Source organism: Aegilops tauschii, chromosome 3 (genome assembly GCF_002575655.3).
Source record: "Aegilops tauschii subsp. strangulata cultivar AL8/78 chromosome 3, Aet v6.0, whole genome shotgun sequence".
Taxonomy (NCBI): Eukaryota; Viridiplantae; Streptophyta; class Magnoliopsida; order Poales; family Poaceae; genus Aegilops; species Aegilops tauschii.
The window spans coordinates 607,154,059-607,169,227 of NC_053037.3; the positions used below are offsets into that span (position 1 = coordinate 607,154,059).

The window sequence follows — 15,169 nt, forward strand, 5'->3', positions numbered from 1 at the left end:
ATACTCATTGGGTATATCAATATACCTATTGAGTATACCATTGGTATCGTATAACCAATGGATGTTCTTGTGTATTTTTTAAATGATTTAATCTTCAAGGTACCTAACATTTAAAGAAAATTAAGGTTGGGTTGCACTTTCTGACAATTAATTTCCCTATACAAATTAACGTGGACAAATAATATAATATGTCATCCTAGTTATTTTTTTTGTGTTTTAGGTTTGTACAAAACATGTTGATGCCGACGGCCAATTTTTTCATTCGTACATATACCTAAGATATCGTATCCATATACTTTTTCTAGTACACTTATATTCCTTGGAGATGTACACAAAACTGATATACTTTTGCATGGGGATATACCAGAAAATGATAGACCCTTTGCTGATACATGTATACTCGTTCGAGACATACCTGTAAATGATACTGGAGACATACCCAAAAAAATGTATACCCCAAGAATATAAATAAATGTGACATACTCGGAAATTATATACCCAAAATCCATATACTCGCATGTGATGTACCCCAGATTAAGTACGAACTATAGGTCGAGAATACATCAAAGGTAGGTATATGCCCAAAACATTAGTATGTGCATTTATATAATATGCCTTACCCGAACCGCACTCTCCTCATCAAAAAACCAAAAACTCGAACCGTCCGCACGTCTTTGTCATGCATGCATTATTGGCCGGCATGTGACGAAACACTCTACTACAGTTTCAAAATAGGAACGAAACACTCTACTATGTTGCCGTGTATGCATGCATACAGACATACAGTAATATATACGATATACACGGTGTTTATTGAAGCAGTAATAGAGTACTGTATATCTTGTGAACAAGCTATAGTTAAGACCCCAGTATGTCGGTCGATCGAATGGTATATATATAGGCCAGTACACCTGGCAGAGCAAGAACCATACCTCTTGTCTCTCATGAGAATAATTAATAATAATATTTATGTGCATGCATGCATATGACCATTACCGACTCTCACTGCATGCGTCATACTCCCAAAAGGGTATGGGGTTCTCGCAGGCTCGCACGCACTAGATAGCAACCTTCCATCTGAAAAAGGCATTTTCTCTATTAACCTTTTATCCGAAAATGGCATTTGGAGACTGGACTCTAGATAACACTTTTTTCCATCATAAAAAGCGTTTGTTACATGTATAAGAAAATGTATATTAACATATACTTATATATATAGTGTCCACACACAAAAATTTATGAAAAATATATTTTTCATATCTGGTGCGTACAAAAAGGACATCCATAGTTAAAAACTTGTTACCTTCTTGTTGTTTTTGGGCCAAAATTTATCTTTTTTGTGTGGCCTCCAAATACCCGTATTAATTGTACTTATCATGTATATGTAACAAGGAAAAAAAATAGTGCACTATAGAAAAATAGCGGCGGCCTTAAAATACGCTATTAGCATGCTATATCGCGCTATAGAGTGCTATTAGCGAGTCTTTATACATCGATTTACTTAGCGAGACAATTCCTGAAACGCTATAGCGTGTTATTAACGACGCTATAGCGCGCTATTTTTTTCAGTAATATGTAATTGGTCAAAAGTTTGGGAAAATTTCAAAATTTTAAAATAACATTTTTCTTGCATGACTTTCAAAATCTGGGATCATTGTAGCCTGGTCTTCAAAACTAGGCGTCCCCTCCGACCGCGCTTTCATTAGAAAAGAAACCTACTTAGCCTTTGGCGCACATGTTGGTGTCATGCATGGGGTAATTAAGTTCATTGGATGCTTTGCACGCGGCATCTTCGTTGATGTTAATTGATATGGTACAACTTGGAGTTGCACATAAATTAGCAGCCATCCTGTAAGTGGAATGTGTGAAAGACCATAACTGGTACATGCAGGTGGGGGCTTTTAATTGCTGCCCTGGACATGATGCTTGCCAAATTCGAGTTGGGTATGTCATATCAGACCACTGCTACTAAGTTTCCTTTTTATTCTGGCAATCCTAGGCTGCACCCAAGCGCCCAATCTCGGTCACATGGACTAAGCTAATGATGCTCTCCAGTTTTCTTTTTTTGCTAATAACGTTCTCGGGTTTTCAGGCCAGGCTAGCGTCAGATTATCCTGGGCACAAACAAAATAACGTAGATGCAGGGAAGTGCCTGGTCAGGCGTGTTTGCTCCAGGGAAGCAACCAAACAAGTTCATTCTATTTGTACTCAGCAAAGTTTGCACAACGCCTGACTAGCTTGTTTGATAAACAAAAGGAGTTCTGTAACGTGGTACTCAAAAAACCTTTCTTGTGAAAATATATGTCGGCTATCTATGAATATACGACAAACTACTAATATTTCATTTAAATTAAGTTGGCTTATAAGAAGTAATAATATCTATCAATCTAGACGTATACAATGTTTAAATTGTGCAGATACTTTTTTTTTTCGAAAAGGAAATTGTGCAGATACTTGACTTTCAGATTTATCAGATGGAAAACCAATGCATAACATCATCAGCTTAACTCGAATAAAACTTGACATAAAAATATTTCAAGATCTGCGAGTGGGATCTTCTGTAGGTTTGCTTCTGTCGGTTCATGAATTTGCATGTGGCTTTGATTATTACTTGTGTCCACAAAGGAGGAAAACAGAGAGGTTTCTAGTAGAAGTGGACACTTTCAGCTGAAAACTTAACGCCCCAAACTAAACGAGCCAACCAAACTAGATTAGTCGATTTTTACAAAAAAAATAGTTTGATGTTTGGTTGTTCCTTCGGTTTTTGTCACTCGAAGACAGACTATACAAATATACCTGATGTGATTAATTACCATCTCTGCACAGAAGTGCACGGACATCCAATTCCAATAGCAAAGCCAAGGCCAAGGCCACAACACACCTAATGTACAAGAAAGGGCAAAAGCCTACCTACGAACCTAGCTATAGTAACCTTGTTGGTTACTGTTGTCGCTTTCAGAATGGGCAAATCAACATTCCACTAATATCTTAAGAAAAAATCAATTATTATAAGGAGAAAGTGAGCTGGTGCACTGAAGGGAAATCCTATGGAGATACTCGCACTTGAAACAACCAATTGGAGCAAAAACCTATTGGTCAATCCGATCCAAATTAATTGACGCACACTTAGTATAACTTTATACTAAGTGTGTGCCAATTAATATGAATCAGAGGTACTTTCTATTGTTCAAGATATCTGGTTATTATAGTAAAAGAACACAAAATCACTAGGAACATCCAAGTCAATACTTCAGGAAATTTAGCAAGTTAAATGCACGAAACCACCTTTTACGATCTCGTTGGCAAAAACACCATGGCTATGGTGATCTTTTTTGCATAAACCACCAATCCGCAACTTAGGGCATTTTAATGATTTTTCCTAGGTGAGGTCCATCCATAAGTGCCGAGGTGGCAGCTTGTCTGCATGTTACATTCAGATGGACGTGTGACCCATCACCCAGCTGGGTCATCTTTTCCAGTTCCCTCTCCCCTGTTCTCCTTCAGTTGTACACATCCTCGCCAGTAGCAGCACGCACCCTGCGAGCAGCAGATTGACAACCAATCCATTCCTCTCTCGTTGTTCCCCCACTGCGTGCCCTCGACCTCTTCTTCCTCACCGCCTCATTCATCTTCACCTTTCGTGGCCACGTCGTCGGTATTACCGGGACATCTTTTGATTTTGTCCTTGAACTGCTCGAGGGTAGCGGCCTCACGCACGAACTTCTTGACTTCCCGCCAAAAAATGGCACTCTAGCAGAGTCGACATATCTATCAGATTTGCCATAACTTATGAAGCGCCCTGCATATTTGGCCTTCAGGTTCCCTCTTTGTCATCCCAGGGCCAACTTTTGAAGCGCTCTCCAAATAAAAGTTGCGTGTGGCGCAAAGGAAACTTCACGTGATCCACCGCCTCATATGGGATGACATAGATATTTGGGGGAAAAATATGTCCAACTGACAAATCGACCTGGAGTCTGAGTTTCCACATCACCTCAGCAACCTCAGTATACCGCATATGGAGACTCTGCTAGAGTTGCTCTGATTGGGTGATAGATCCGATGCGGCATAAGTCATTGTGATATCCTATGAGCTGGGTACCCGGTATGGCCGGCGCTGGCTAGGTCCTACTGTCAGTTGGAGTCCCAGTTATCTTGCCATGCTTGCAAGATTTAGGCAGTTATTTTTTTCTTTTTTTTTCTTTTTTTTCTTTTTTCGAAACGGAGGCAAAAGATTTGCCTCATTCATTAAATAAGAGAGAAGTGTTTTAGAGTGTTACAAATGATCCGTATGCCCGGCATGGCAACTACTCGCGCACAAGAATACACCTTAGTTTTTTTGCTCCCGCGAGAACCCAAAGCTTGACGTCGTTGATGATAGCATGGAGAAGGACCGGAGGCGGTGCGCTCTTGTGTCGGAAGACCCGAGCATTACGCTCGTTCCAGATCGTCCAAGAGACTAGCATTGTAAGTGAGGCCAAGGCTCGTCGGTTTGGGTTTTGCAAGCAGGTTCGCTTTTCCCACCATTCCAAAACGGATCCATCCAAATGCCAAGAGGAGGTGTCCATGTGCGCTAGACCAAATTCAAGGATGACCGAGTTCCATAGCCTTATGGTGTAGCGGCATTTGTAGAAGAGGTGTGCACCCGTCTCGCCAACACGTTTGCAAAGCGGGCAAAGTCCACAGTTTTGCCAACCGCGCCGCTTCAATCTGTCGGCTGTCCAAATCCGGTCTTGGATAGCCAACCAAGCAAAAAACTTGATCTTAGGAGGGGCCCAAGCCTTCCAGATCATAAAGTCCATGGGCGAAAGTGTCAGTCCAAGAAACTGAGCCTTGTAGGCGGTGGCCGCTGAGTAGGACCCGTCGTTGGCGTGTTTCCAAATAATGTCATCGTCAGTTTGTTGCAGTTATTACTACACCAAACCGTGTGTTTCTTGCACTTCATGTGTGGGTTCTAGTGCAATGTATGTCCAACTATACTTGGTATGGACCATGCGTCGCCGTGAAATTGATGACGATCGTGGTGTACACGGATCGGGGGACGATGGGGCAAATAAATCTGCGGCTATGTGAACATGCCTACGTCTTGACAAATACAATTGCATGCATCGCCGTGAAAGGGATCGCGCGAGTGGCACCTGACACCAACTAAAGGCACGGCCAGTGCTCCATGCATGAGAGAGAGGGGAGGAAAAAGAGATAGAGGTGGTGCTTCTACGTGCTTCTAGTAGTCTTCTACCGCCAATGCTTCAGGCCGGCATGTAAACAAAGCAGGTGAAAATGCCAAGGATTCAAGGAGATGACAATCTAGTTTGGACCAGGGTTGTGGTTGGAAAGGTGATGGGTGCAGCTACCGGCCGCCTCACTGGCCCGTGCCTTCGCGGAGGCAATGGGCAATGGGTGGGTGTGGTGCCCGCGTAGGCCATGCCATATCAGCGCGCGTGCAGCGCGAGGACGACCGGGAAGCAACGCCGGCCACAACGTTGCGGGTCCCGTCATCACTGTGCGGACGAACCGGCGCCGTGTGGAGCAGCCGGGAACCAACGAACGAACGCGGTAGCTGTCGCGTTGAAGGAGCAAAAATAAATCGCAAGTCTCCCACGCCCAAGCACGTGGGCGGGCAATCCACTATTTTATGCATGAGACTCTCTATAAGTATGGATCGCCGACGACCCGGAAGGCCATCAAGCAGCAGCAGCAGCAGCAGGAGGATCGGAGCTCCTCGCTCGCTGCGCTTCCAGGTTAGCTATAGTAGCCAATCGACCGAGTACGTCTCTCGACTCTTGTACTGCTACCAAGGTAGCTAGTTAAGAGTAGTAGCTACTGAGCATGGGTGGCCACGGGGACACCCCAAGCCGGCTGGAGAGCATCCTGACGGACACGTCGGCGCCGCTGGCGGAGCGCGCGTGGGCGGCAGGGGCGGTCGAGCTCCGGCTGCTGGCAAGGCTGGCGGCGCCCGCGGTGGTGGTGTACATGATCAACTACGTCATGTCCATGTCCACGCAGATCTTCTCCGGCCACCTGGGGAACCTGGAGCTCGCCGCCGCCTCGCTCGGCAACACCGGCGTCCAGACCTTCGCCTACGGCCTCATGGTACGTCACGACTCTCTCATCTCATCTCTATATACGTTGACATCTCAAGTCATCAACCGTCGCGGCTCGCCACCATGACGTGCTGCTATATATGGATGGACGGCCCGTGCCGTAAATCCCAATCCGGGGCCGGTGCCCCTACACCAGATCAGGTCGTGTCGATCCCCAAACTGCAAGCGTTGGCCCTCACCGCCACCGGCCACCTTTATCCGACGATGGCAAGGAGAACATGGGAGGAAGTGGGAACGCGCCAAGGCAGGGGTGTAGAGCACCCGAGCTACCCCTAGGAGCGACTCGAGTACATTCTAACCCCTTGGTGGGCGTAGAAGTATCATCATCGAGCACTGAAAGCCACCAAGTATAATATCCATTCCAATAAAATTAGAACACCTCAAGATTACAACCATCATTGGGTGTTCATCTTAAATTAATGTAGACCTATATCTTAGCAGTTTTATATTTTCAGGAGAAAACACTAAGAGAATAACCTAGATAAAGGGAAGAGAAGAAAATATTTATGATTGAAACATCAACTCGCTTTTTATAGCCGTACCGAGGCTTGTACTGCGGTATGGTTGAATTTGACTCCTCCGTGCTGTGAGGATTTGGTGGCTTGAGATTGTAACCCTGTCATTATGGAATGAAACTCTCTTTTACCCCGCGAAAAAAAGGGAAGAGAAGAAAATATTTATGATTTGTTGACAGGAGGAATAATGGAAAGAGCAGGACACCCATAAATGACATCTAGTAAATGTTGGTTCCTGTCTACGACACTCATGCACAACACAAACAAACAACAACACATCCATAGATGAGCTAAATTAAGCATGTAATATGATCCGAGCATTGGCATGATGAATCATTGATTTTTTTTTCTAAGAAACGAACCATTGAAATTTACGAGCTTTGCCACACCTATGTGTCCTTATCTGCCGCGGGGGGGGGGGGGGGGGGGGGGGGTTACAGGTGATTTGACAGGTTTTAATTAGGGCTTAGTGAGGCTCGGGCCCACCCTAAAATTCAGGGGGAGGTTTGATTAGTGGGATAGGAGGGTTTCCTGAGTGGAACGAGATCCTCTGACACTGCGAGGGAAGTCAGGTAGAGCTATAACTCCATGACTTTGCTTCGCCACAGCCGCACTAATAGCAAGGTGGCACAGTGTTTAACTACAGTAATTACGGATATTAATCGTCTACAGTACATTATCTACAGTGCCTGCACCGCCTCTCTGACTTGCCTTATTTTTTCTACACAAAGAAGTATTCTGCTTCTCTGCCTTTCCTTTTGTATGTCAAAGGAGCCGGCTCCTTCGCAAGTTTACGTACAAATCATTCGTAGGTCTAGCATTTTTTGAAATTTACATACAACAACTAATAGCATGATGAGCAGAGCACTCGAGTACCTCCTTAACAAAGAAAGATTCTAGTGATATAGGAACTTAAGATAAGATCGATCCTAGCGCTTAATCATTGTTTCTGATGCAATGTATGTCCAGCCATAATTGCTATAGAAACATAATTTTGCGATGGAAACAACGTTTCGGGATGCAACATCATGCTTGCTAAAATGATGGTCATGCTCCCATGTGTATGGGCATCATGGCCGCACATGGTGTCCATACCTACTACACCCCCCCCCCCCCCCCCCCCCCCCCCCCCCCTCCCCCCCGGATCGGGTGATGAAGGAGCCACCGGACTAGCTAGGTCTGGACCGGACCGCCCATCGCCTTGAAATGGGTCGCGCCGGTGGCAGCCCAGCCACCACCAGCTACTATTGTCAGCCGGTGGCCAGCGACAGCGGGCGCGTGTACCTCGTGGGCTTGCGTGGACGGCGACTTGGAAGGCAGGCCCTGGTCTGGCCAGACAGCCAGAGCGTGGTAAGTACCACCGTCGGCAGTGCCGTCAGCGGGAATACAGGCCTGTTATTGACGGTACAGTCGCAAGAGGTAGCTGTGGGAGTGAGTGAGCAAGAAACCAATCTGGAAAGAGCCAAGCCAATCCACTATTTAGCCGGCCGGAGCGTCAACGCCAAGAGGGAACACAACACACACACATATACGAGCTATAGCTATAGGCCATAGCTCCGTAGTTTTTCTCCTGTCCTAGCTAGCTACCAAACCTCACGAGCATCATGGCTGGCGGGGAGGAGCATGAGCATTTGCATGACGCGCCGGGTCGGCTGGAGAGCATCCTGACGGACACATCGGCGCCGCTGGCGGAGCGCGCGTGGGCGGCGTCGACAGTCGAGCTCCGGCTCCTGGCGCGGCTGGCGGCGCCGGCAGTGGTTGTGTACATGATCAACTTCGTCATGTCCATGTCCACGCAGATCCTGTGCGGTCACCTCGGTACCCTGGAGCTGGCCGCCGCTTCGCTCGGCAACACCGGCGTCCAGACCTTCGCCTACGGCCTCATGGTACGCACGGAGTCTATCCTCTCATCTCTATACGTAGCCGCTATGCTTCGATGGGGTAGATCGAAATGTTTGATGCGTTTGTGTTTCTCTGGCCGGCCTACTTGGAGCCCATGATCTTCGGGTAGATCGAAATGTTGGGTAGATTTTTGAGAGTTGACAGAGCAGATGCTCTCCGACGGGTATGGATCTTGCAGGAAGTCCCCTTGTGGCTTGGCAAGATGATGGCCACAAACCCACCAACGTACAGCTTAGAACAAGTACTCTTCCTGTTACAGTAAGTAGCGGATTAGATTGTGGCAGCCCTGGAGTGGATTAGCCTATGATGTCGTGTGCTTATTAGTAGAGGTGGATTGGATTAGTGGGAGTACTACTACTAGTACTAGAGGCATGGAGTGGCCTTGGCGAGAGGTCTATGCATGGCATGGCAAATCGCAGGCCCATTTGGCACAAGCCAGTCATTCATGGCGACTTGGAACTGCCTCTTCACTTTCTTGCTGAGCCGTCCACGTGGCAGGGGTGAACATGGTCGAGAGCGACGTGTCCGCGTGCCACCAGCTTCGAGCTCGATCCATTCACCCATCTAGGAGATCTGTTGCCCTACCCGGCCCCTAGAAGGTTGCTGGAAAGAAGGCATGCATGGAGAGAGGTAATGTCGGGATGTGCACAGTGACCACGTTAAATAAATGCAGTGTTTCTGGGTCCTACTACTGCCTAACAGTCGCTTGATAGCAGGCTTATCTTCAGCTTAATTTAATCAGAGTCCTATCAGTTATGGACTCTTGTCTCTCTCCACGCAGAAAATAAAATAAAATAAAAGCTTTGGACTGTTGTACTGGCATTTATATATACTCCTCTCTCGATCAATGAATAGTATCCACGGCTACATGATGGCCACAACCACAACCCACCCGCTGCTTAGACGGAGCGTGACACTCATATTTCCTACGTAACACTAGTATAGATTAGACTACATTGTGCGCGACAGGTCTACTCCCTCCGTTCCTAAATGTAAGTCTTTATAGAGATTTCATCATAGACCACATACGGATGTATATAGATGCATTTTAGAGTATGATTCATTCATTTTGTTCCGTATGTAGTCTATAACGAAATCTCTCCAAAAACTTATATTTAGAAACGGAGGGAGTATTTGGCATTCACAAGTAGGGCCAGTCATACATGCATGGCGTGTTTTCCATGCATGGTCGAAAGCGACATGCCACCTCCCACTCTCTCTTCTTTCATCTACATCCACACACATGATCCCCTCAGTCTCTCTGTCTCTCTCTCACTCTATTTCTTGGCTTCTTCCCTTGTCAATCACACGCCACATGGTGCTTAATTTGTACACTTCCATTTATTTATTTTTTGACGCGTCAACGGCGGGCTTACGCCTGCCTGAACCTTTATTGCCAACCGTCGGGGTGTTACAGATCTCAGGGAGAACAGAGAGTACATGGGGGTTAAGGAGGGAATAAAATTACATGTAGCGGGGGGCTAAATTCTCCCGGCAAGGTGGAACAACATGGAGCCCCAGTCCCTGAGTTGAATTTGTTTTTGAATATTATTACAGCGGTGGGACCAAAGTTTAAGATCTTCCGCAGCGGAGCTTGCCACATCATGAATACACTTCCATTTAGATCTAGAAGATCTAGATCCTCCCCTCTCTCTTCCTTTCTCTTTTTGGGCGTCTTCAAGTACTTGGACCGTTCCCATTATGGACTATATGTGGTCCTCTAAAAGATAACGCTGTGACCACCTCAATAAGTGCAGTGTGTCTGCTGAAGTCAAGGCAGCACGTGCTCCATGTTTACCCACCATCACACGGCTTACAGATTTTTCAGTGCTACGTAAAATATTATGGTAATCTTCACCACACAAAAAGAAGAAGAAAAGGTACAAATCTCTAAGCAGAGCACACTGTGGGGTGATCATATTTTATTACTGCTTAAAAATTGTATTGCCAATGTGTAAGCAATGCATGCTTGCCATCCTTGACAAATGACGTGACCTGTCCCATCAGTCTTGGACTATTGTCGACGGGTCGATATATTCTCCTGAGCAGTGCTAGACAGACGACGGCTGTGTGCACGATAGCCAAAAGCATCCATTAGATCGCATTATGCTACAAATCAACACCGTTCAAAGAACGAATCATCCAAAGATCGTCTCTTAACTGTCGTGTGCAGAGTAGTTCCGTATTCTCCTCTCTCTATCAACCAATCAATCAACTGATAGCGTCCGACAAGAGCCAAGCTCGTTTGTTTATGGGTGAGAGGTACTAGTAATTTGTTTATGGGTGAGAGGTTGATGGATTGGCAAGGCTCGGCGGCACCTATACGTCGCCCTACTTAAAAAAAAGGTCCCATGTCATTTGGAATGTTTGTCTTCTAATCTTAACTCTAAATGTTGTTTGGACCCCACTTAGTCGTACAAATCATGGTGGTGTAGCTGGACGCTGCACATAAATGGAAAATCTGGACACGTCAACCAGATGCACCTACTCAGTAATGATGTATTATAATTTTAGAGTCTTTGGATTCTCAATGCGCTTCTTGAGATTGATAAATTGCCTTCGCTGTTGTTTTTAGTTGATCAACAGTTTATCTTCATTGTTTAATTTCCAAAAAAATCAAGCAAACAATCCAAAAATTCGAACCTCTTTCCTTGTTTATTGAAAACACAAGTAGATGTTGTTTTCGAAGAAACATGCAAAAGCGTTTTGCAAGTTAATTAAGGCTGAAATTTGATCAACTGAAATGAAGCCCATGAAATTACCTCCAACTGAAGATGAAAGAGGAACGAAATTAATTAAGGCTGTAGTGCTACAACACAGTGCACTTGGGTAGATCTTTGTGAGAAAAAATACTAGTCGCTACCAGTTTTACCTTTCCTTATTGTGTTTCCATGGACTCCTACTTTTCACCCAGATCGAAGCTATATGTTAGCTCGAATGCAATCTGTGACAGTCCTAACAATTAAGACATTACGTTTTTGTTTTTGCAGCTGGGCATGGGCAGTGCAGTGGAGACCCTCTGCGGGCAGGCCTACGGTGCACACAAGTACGACATGCTCGGAATCTACCTACAGCGCTCCGTCATTCTGTTGGGCTTAACCGGCATACCACTTGCTGTGATGTACGCTTTCTCGGAGCCACTCCTCTTATTGATGGGACAGTCACCGGAGATAGCCCGCGCCGCATCAATCTTCGTTTACGGCCTGATTCCCCAGATCTTCGCGTACGCCGTCAACTTCCCCATTCAAAAGTTCCTGCAGGCCCAGAGCCTCGTCCTGCCGAGTGCTTACATCTCGACAGCAACACTCATTCTACATGTGATGCTGAGCTGGGTGCTCATGTACAAGGTCGGCCTTGGGCTGCTCGGTGCCTCGCTGGTGCTGAGTGTGAGCTGGTGGATTATCGTCGGAGCGCAATTTGTGTACATTGTCGTGAGCCCGACGTGCCGGCACACGTGGACGGGATTCAGTTGGCAGGCCTTCTCCGGTTTGCCGAGTTTCTTCAAACTCTCCGCCGCGTCTGCCGTGATGCTGTGCCTTGAGACATGGTACTTTCAGGTGCTTGTGATCATTGCTGGACTGCTCCCCAACCCTGAGATTGCCCTGGATTCCCTCTCTATATGGTGAGTGTCATTGGACTTTGAATCTTGCTGTCATTCCTAGTAATAAGTCTGCAGAGTTGGTGCTAATTAACTTGTGATGCATGTGTGGGTGCTAATTAACTTGTGATGCATGTGTGCAGCATGACGATTTATGGTTGGGTGTTCATGATCTCCGTTGGGTTCAATGCCGCTGCAAGGTTCGCAAGTCTATACTCAAAGGCCTTGATAAACATTACCATTTCTTGCTGACAACTAGCTAAGTACTCTAACTAACTAATTGATACGTTTTCACTTCAGTGTAAGAGTGAGCAATGAGCTTGGTGCCGGCAACCCCAAGTCTGCATTTTTCTCTGTGTGGGTCGTGACCGGGCTCTCTGCAACAATCTCTACCATCCTTGCTGTTGTGATCCTCTGCCTCCGCAACCACATCAGCTACTTGTTCACAGATGGTAAAGCAGTTTCGGACGCGGTGGCAGATCTCTGCCCGTTGCTTGCCATCACGCTCGTTCTCGGTGGCATCCAACCTGTACTGACAGGTAACTTTTAGAAACTTTCTGCATGACGAAATGTGCTATCTTCATTAATCTTGTCTGGTCCATTAGTACAACTTTCTATAGTGTTCATGGCAGGTGCAATTTTCAAACAGCAGGAGCTGGTTGTATCACTGGCCCGTCTATGTTTTGTTTAACGTCACAATTCCTATGCAATTTCAGTTTTTTAATTCAATCTATATTTTGTGGTCATAGTTACTAAATTCTAATGTACCTTACCGGCCGTGCGCAAACAATTATGCCTATCCTGTTATTTTAGGGATATAGTAGGTTTCCGTACCGTGATTTGATTAGTTTTTGTAGTCAAGTACAAGGAAAGAATAGGCTACTACAAGATGTAGGCCCTTAGGGAAGAAAAGTGAACGTACAAATGAAGGAAACAAGTCTACCATGTTTTGTGATGCATATTTTCTCACTTGAGATACCACGCAGTCATGGTGATTTAAATGTACTAACATGCATGGAAACATCAGGTGTTGCCGTTGGATGTGGATGGCAACAATTTGTTGCTTACGTGAACGTCGGCTCTTACTACATTGTAGGCGTTCCACTTGGTGTTGTTCTCGGTTTTTTCTTCAATCTTGGCGCAAAGGTGATGGATCTGTCTGTGATATTTTCATATATATTCCGCGATGACAAAGTCTCTAGTCCTGTGTTCTAACTTGTTTAAATGGAATCACATGCCTACTTGCAGGGTATTTGGGGTGGCTTGATTGGGGGAACAGCCTTGCAGACGGCCATTCTGCTGTGGGTCACAATCAGAACTGACTGGACCAAAGAGGTATTCCTTATTACTACAAGAGCAAAAAGTTGAATTTATATTTCTGTTCTTTTAAACGAAATTTGAAATGATGAATATCAAACTAACTCCCTGATGTCCGAGGATACAGTCTACCTTTCTTGTCGCCATATATGTTGTCATAAGTGTCACATACAGACTGTTGCTTGCTCATTGTCGTTCCTTCCATCACATGATTTAGAACCTTCTTGAGAGTATATGCCTAATGCAAACTGATCAAATATATGCGTTCAAAAAGATGCACTACTTAACTGTATTGTGTTTTTTCTACATTTTTCAGGTAGAGGAGGCACAGAAAAGGTTGAACAAGTGGGACGAGAAGAAAGAGCCTCTCCTTGCAGGGTTCAAGGACAATAACAAATAAGTGGACCAGTCTAGATTTGCGTTTCCAGTTATCCGATTCAGAAGTGTGCTGGCTATAAGACTCGCCGTCGGCGTGGGCGGGAGGGGCTAAATTCAGGTCTCTTTATTTTCGCGTAGATATCTGTGAGTTTATGCCTCAATTTTTTGGATGACACGCCAGTGATGGGCTTCTTAGTACATACGGTAGTCTTGGTTAGCATGTTACATCTTTCTTTCGTCGAATTGTCTTTAAGTTATTGGTTTTCCCGTCTTTCTTGGAAGGCCATTATTTGGCGACTTTGTAATACATTTGTAATTAGCTTGGCATGATGCTCAATCAGGTAAAGAAAAGGGTGTGAAGTTTTGGATAGGAGACCGGAATAAGTGTTGTGGTTTTAGTTCAAATTTGAACTAAAACAACGACATTTATTTTGGATAAGAGGGACTAGTAAATAGTTACCCTGCATTGCGACGTGTTATAAAAATTATAGTATTTAGCCCGTGGTTTACCTGCCCATATTATTGCGACTGTGTGAAAAAGTGGAATTTTATTTGATAAACACTCCTGTTGTAACTTTATTGACTTATCAAATAAAATACAATTTTATTTGATAAGTCAATAATTGGTGTGACAATTTAGGCGGTTTATAGCAATGGAAAAAGCAGAGATGGAAGGAAAAAATATCAAAATAGTAAGAGGGAGTGTGGAATTTACTAAGTTAGACGAAGGAGAACCGAAGGACAGAGCTTTAATGTTTTTTTCTTGAAGTTAGGAGATATTTTAAAGTAGAATATCCTCTCCGCATGCACACATGAAACGCAAGGTGCAACAAGGTTTGTGCTAAGTCAAACTCCTTTAGGTTTGACTAAGCTCATAGAAAAATATGCTAACATATATATACAACACCTAATGTCATCATTGAGCTTTTTTTATCAACCTTGCTGCACCAATGACCATGTGAGTAGTCATCTGTGGACTACGGGTCCATACCAATAGTTATGTGAGGCTGGTCATGGTGGGAGTAACATAAGTAGTAACATAGATGCCACATAAGCAAAAATGATGATGTTGCAAGTAGTTAATGAGAAAAGTGGCAAATAGAGTAACATAATATGTTACCATCACATAGCGCTTCCCAATGTTAAATGAGTTTACAATGTAATAAATGAAGACATCTATGTTATCACACCTATGACAGTACCCACTATGAAGATAATAACATAGACAAGTAACATACACATGTTACTAGTCTGAGTTACTCTCCACTATAACTAGCCTGACTATGTGTCCATAATAGTAATTATGTGGCTTCTACTCTCTCACGTTCTTCCACTACTAGAAAAAACCCTATAAGTACA

The 15,169-nt window shown here is 44.8% G+C and overlaps 1 protein-coding gene across 2 annotated transcripts; it reads left to right on the forward strand.

Moving 5' to 3' along the window:
- Positions 1 to 5,694: 5,694 nt before the first annotated feature.
- On the forward strand, positions 5,695 to 14,178 carry LOC109783886 (protein DETOXIFICATION 40). 2 transcript variants are annotated; one of them, XM_020342465.4, is made up of 7 exons: positions 5,695 to 6,089; positions 11,508 to 12,139; positions 12,259 to 12,315; positions 12,416 to 12,654; positions 13,143 to 13,261; positions 13,364 to 13,450; positions 13,749 to 14,178. In XM_020342465.4, exons 1-7 carry the CDS (start codon positions 5,826 to 5,828, stop codon positions 13,830 to 13,832), a joined length of 1,482 nt encoding a protein of 493 aa, XP_020198054.1. In that variant the 5' UTR covers positions 5,695 to 5,825; the 3' UTR covers positions 13,833 to 14,178. The 2 variants fall into 2 exon arrangements, with proteins under 2 accessions (XP_020198054.1, XP_020198053.1); XM_020342464.4 differs by lacking the exon at positions 5,695 to 6,089 and adding an exon at positions 8,109 to 8,501.
- Positions 14,179 to 15,169: the final 991 nt, after the last annotated feature.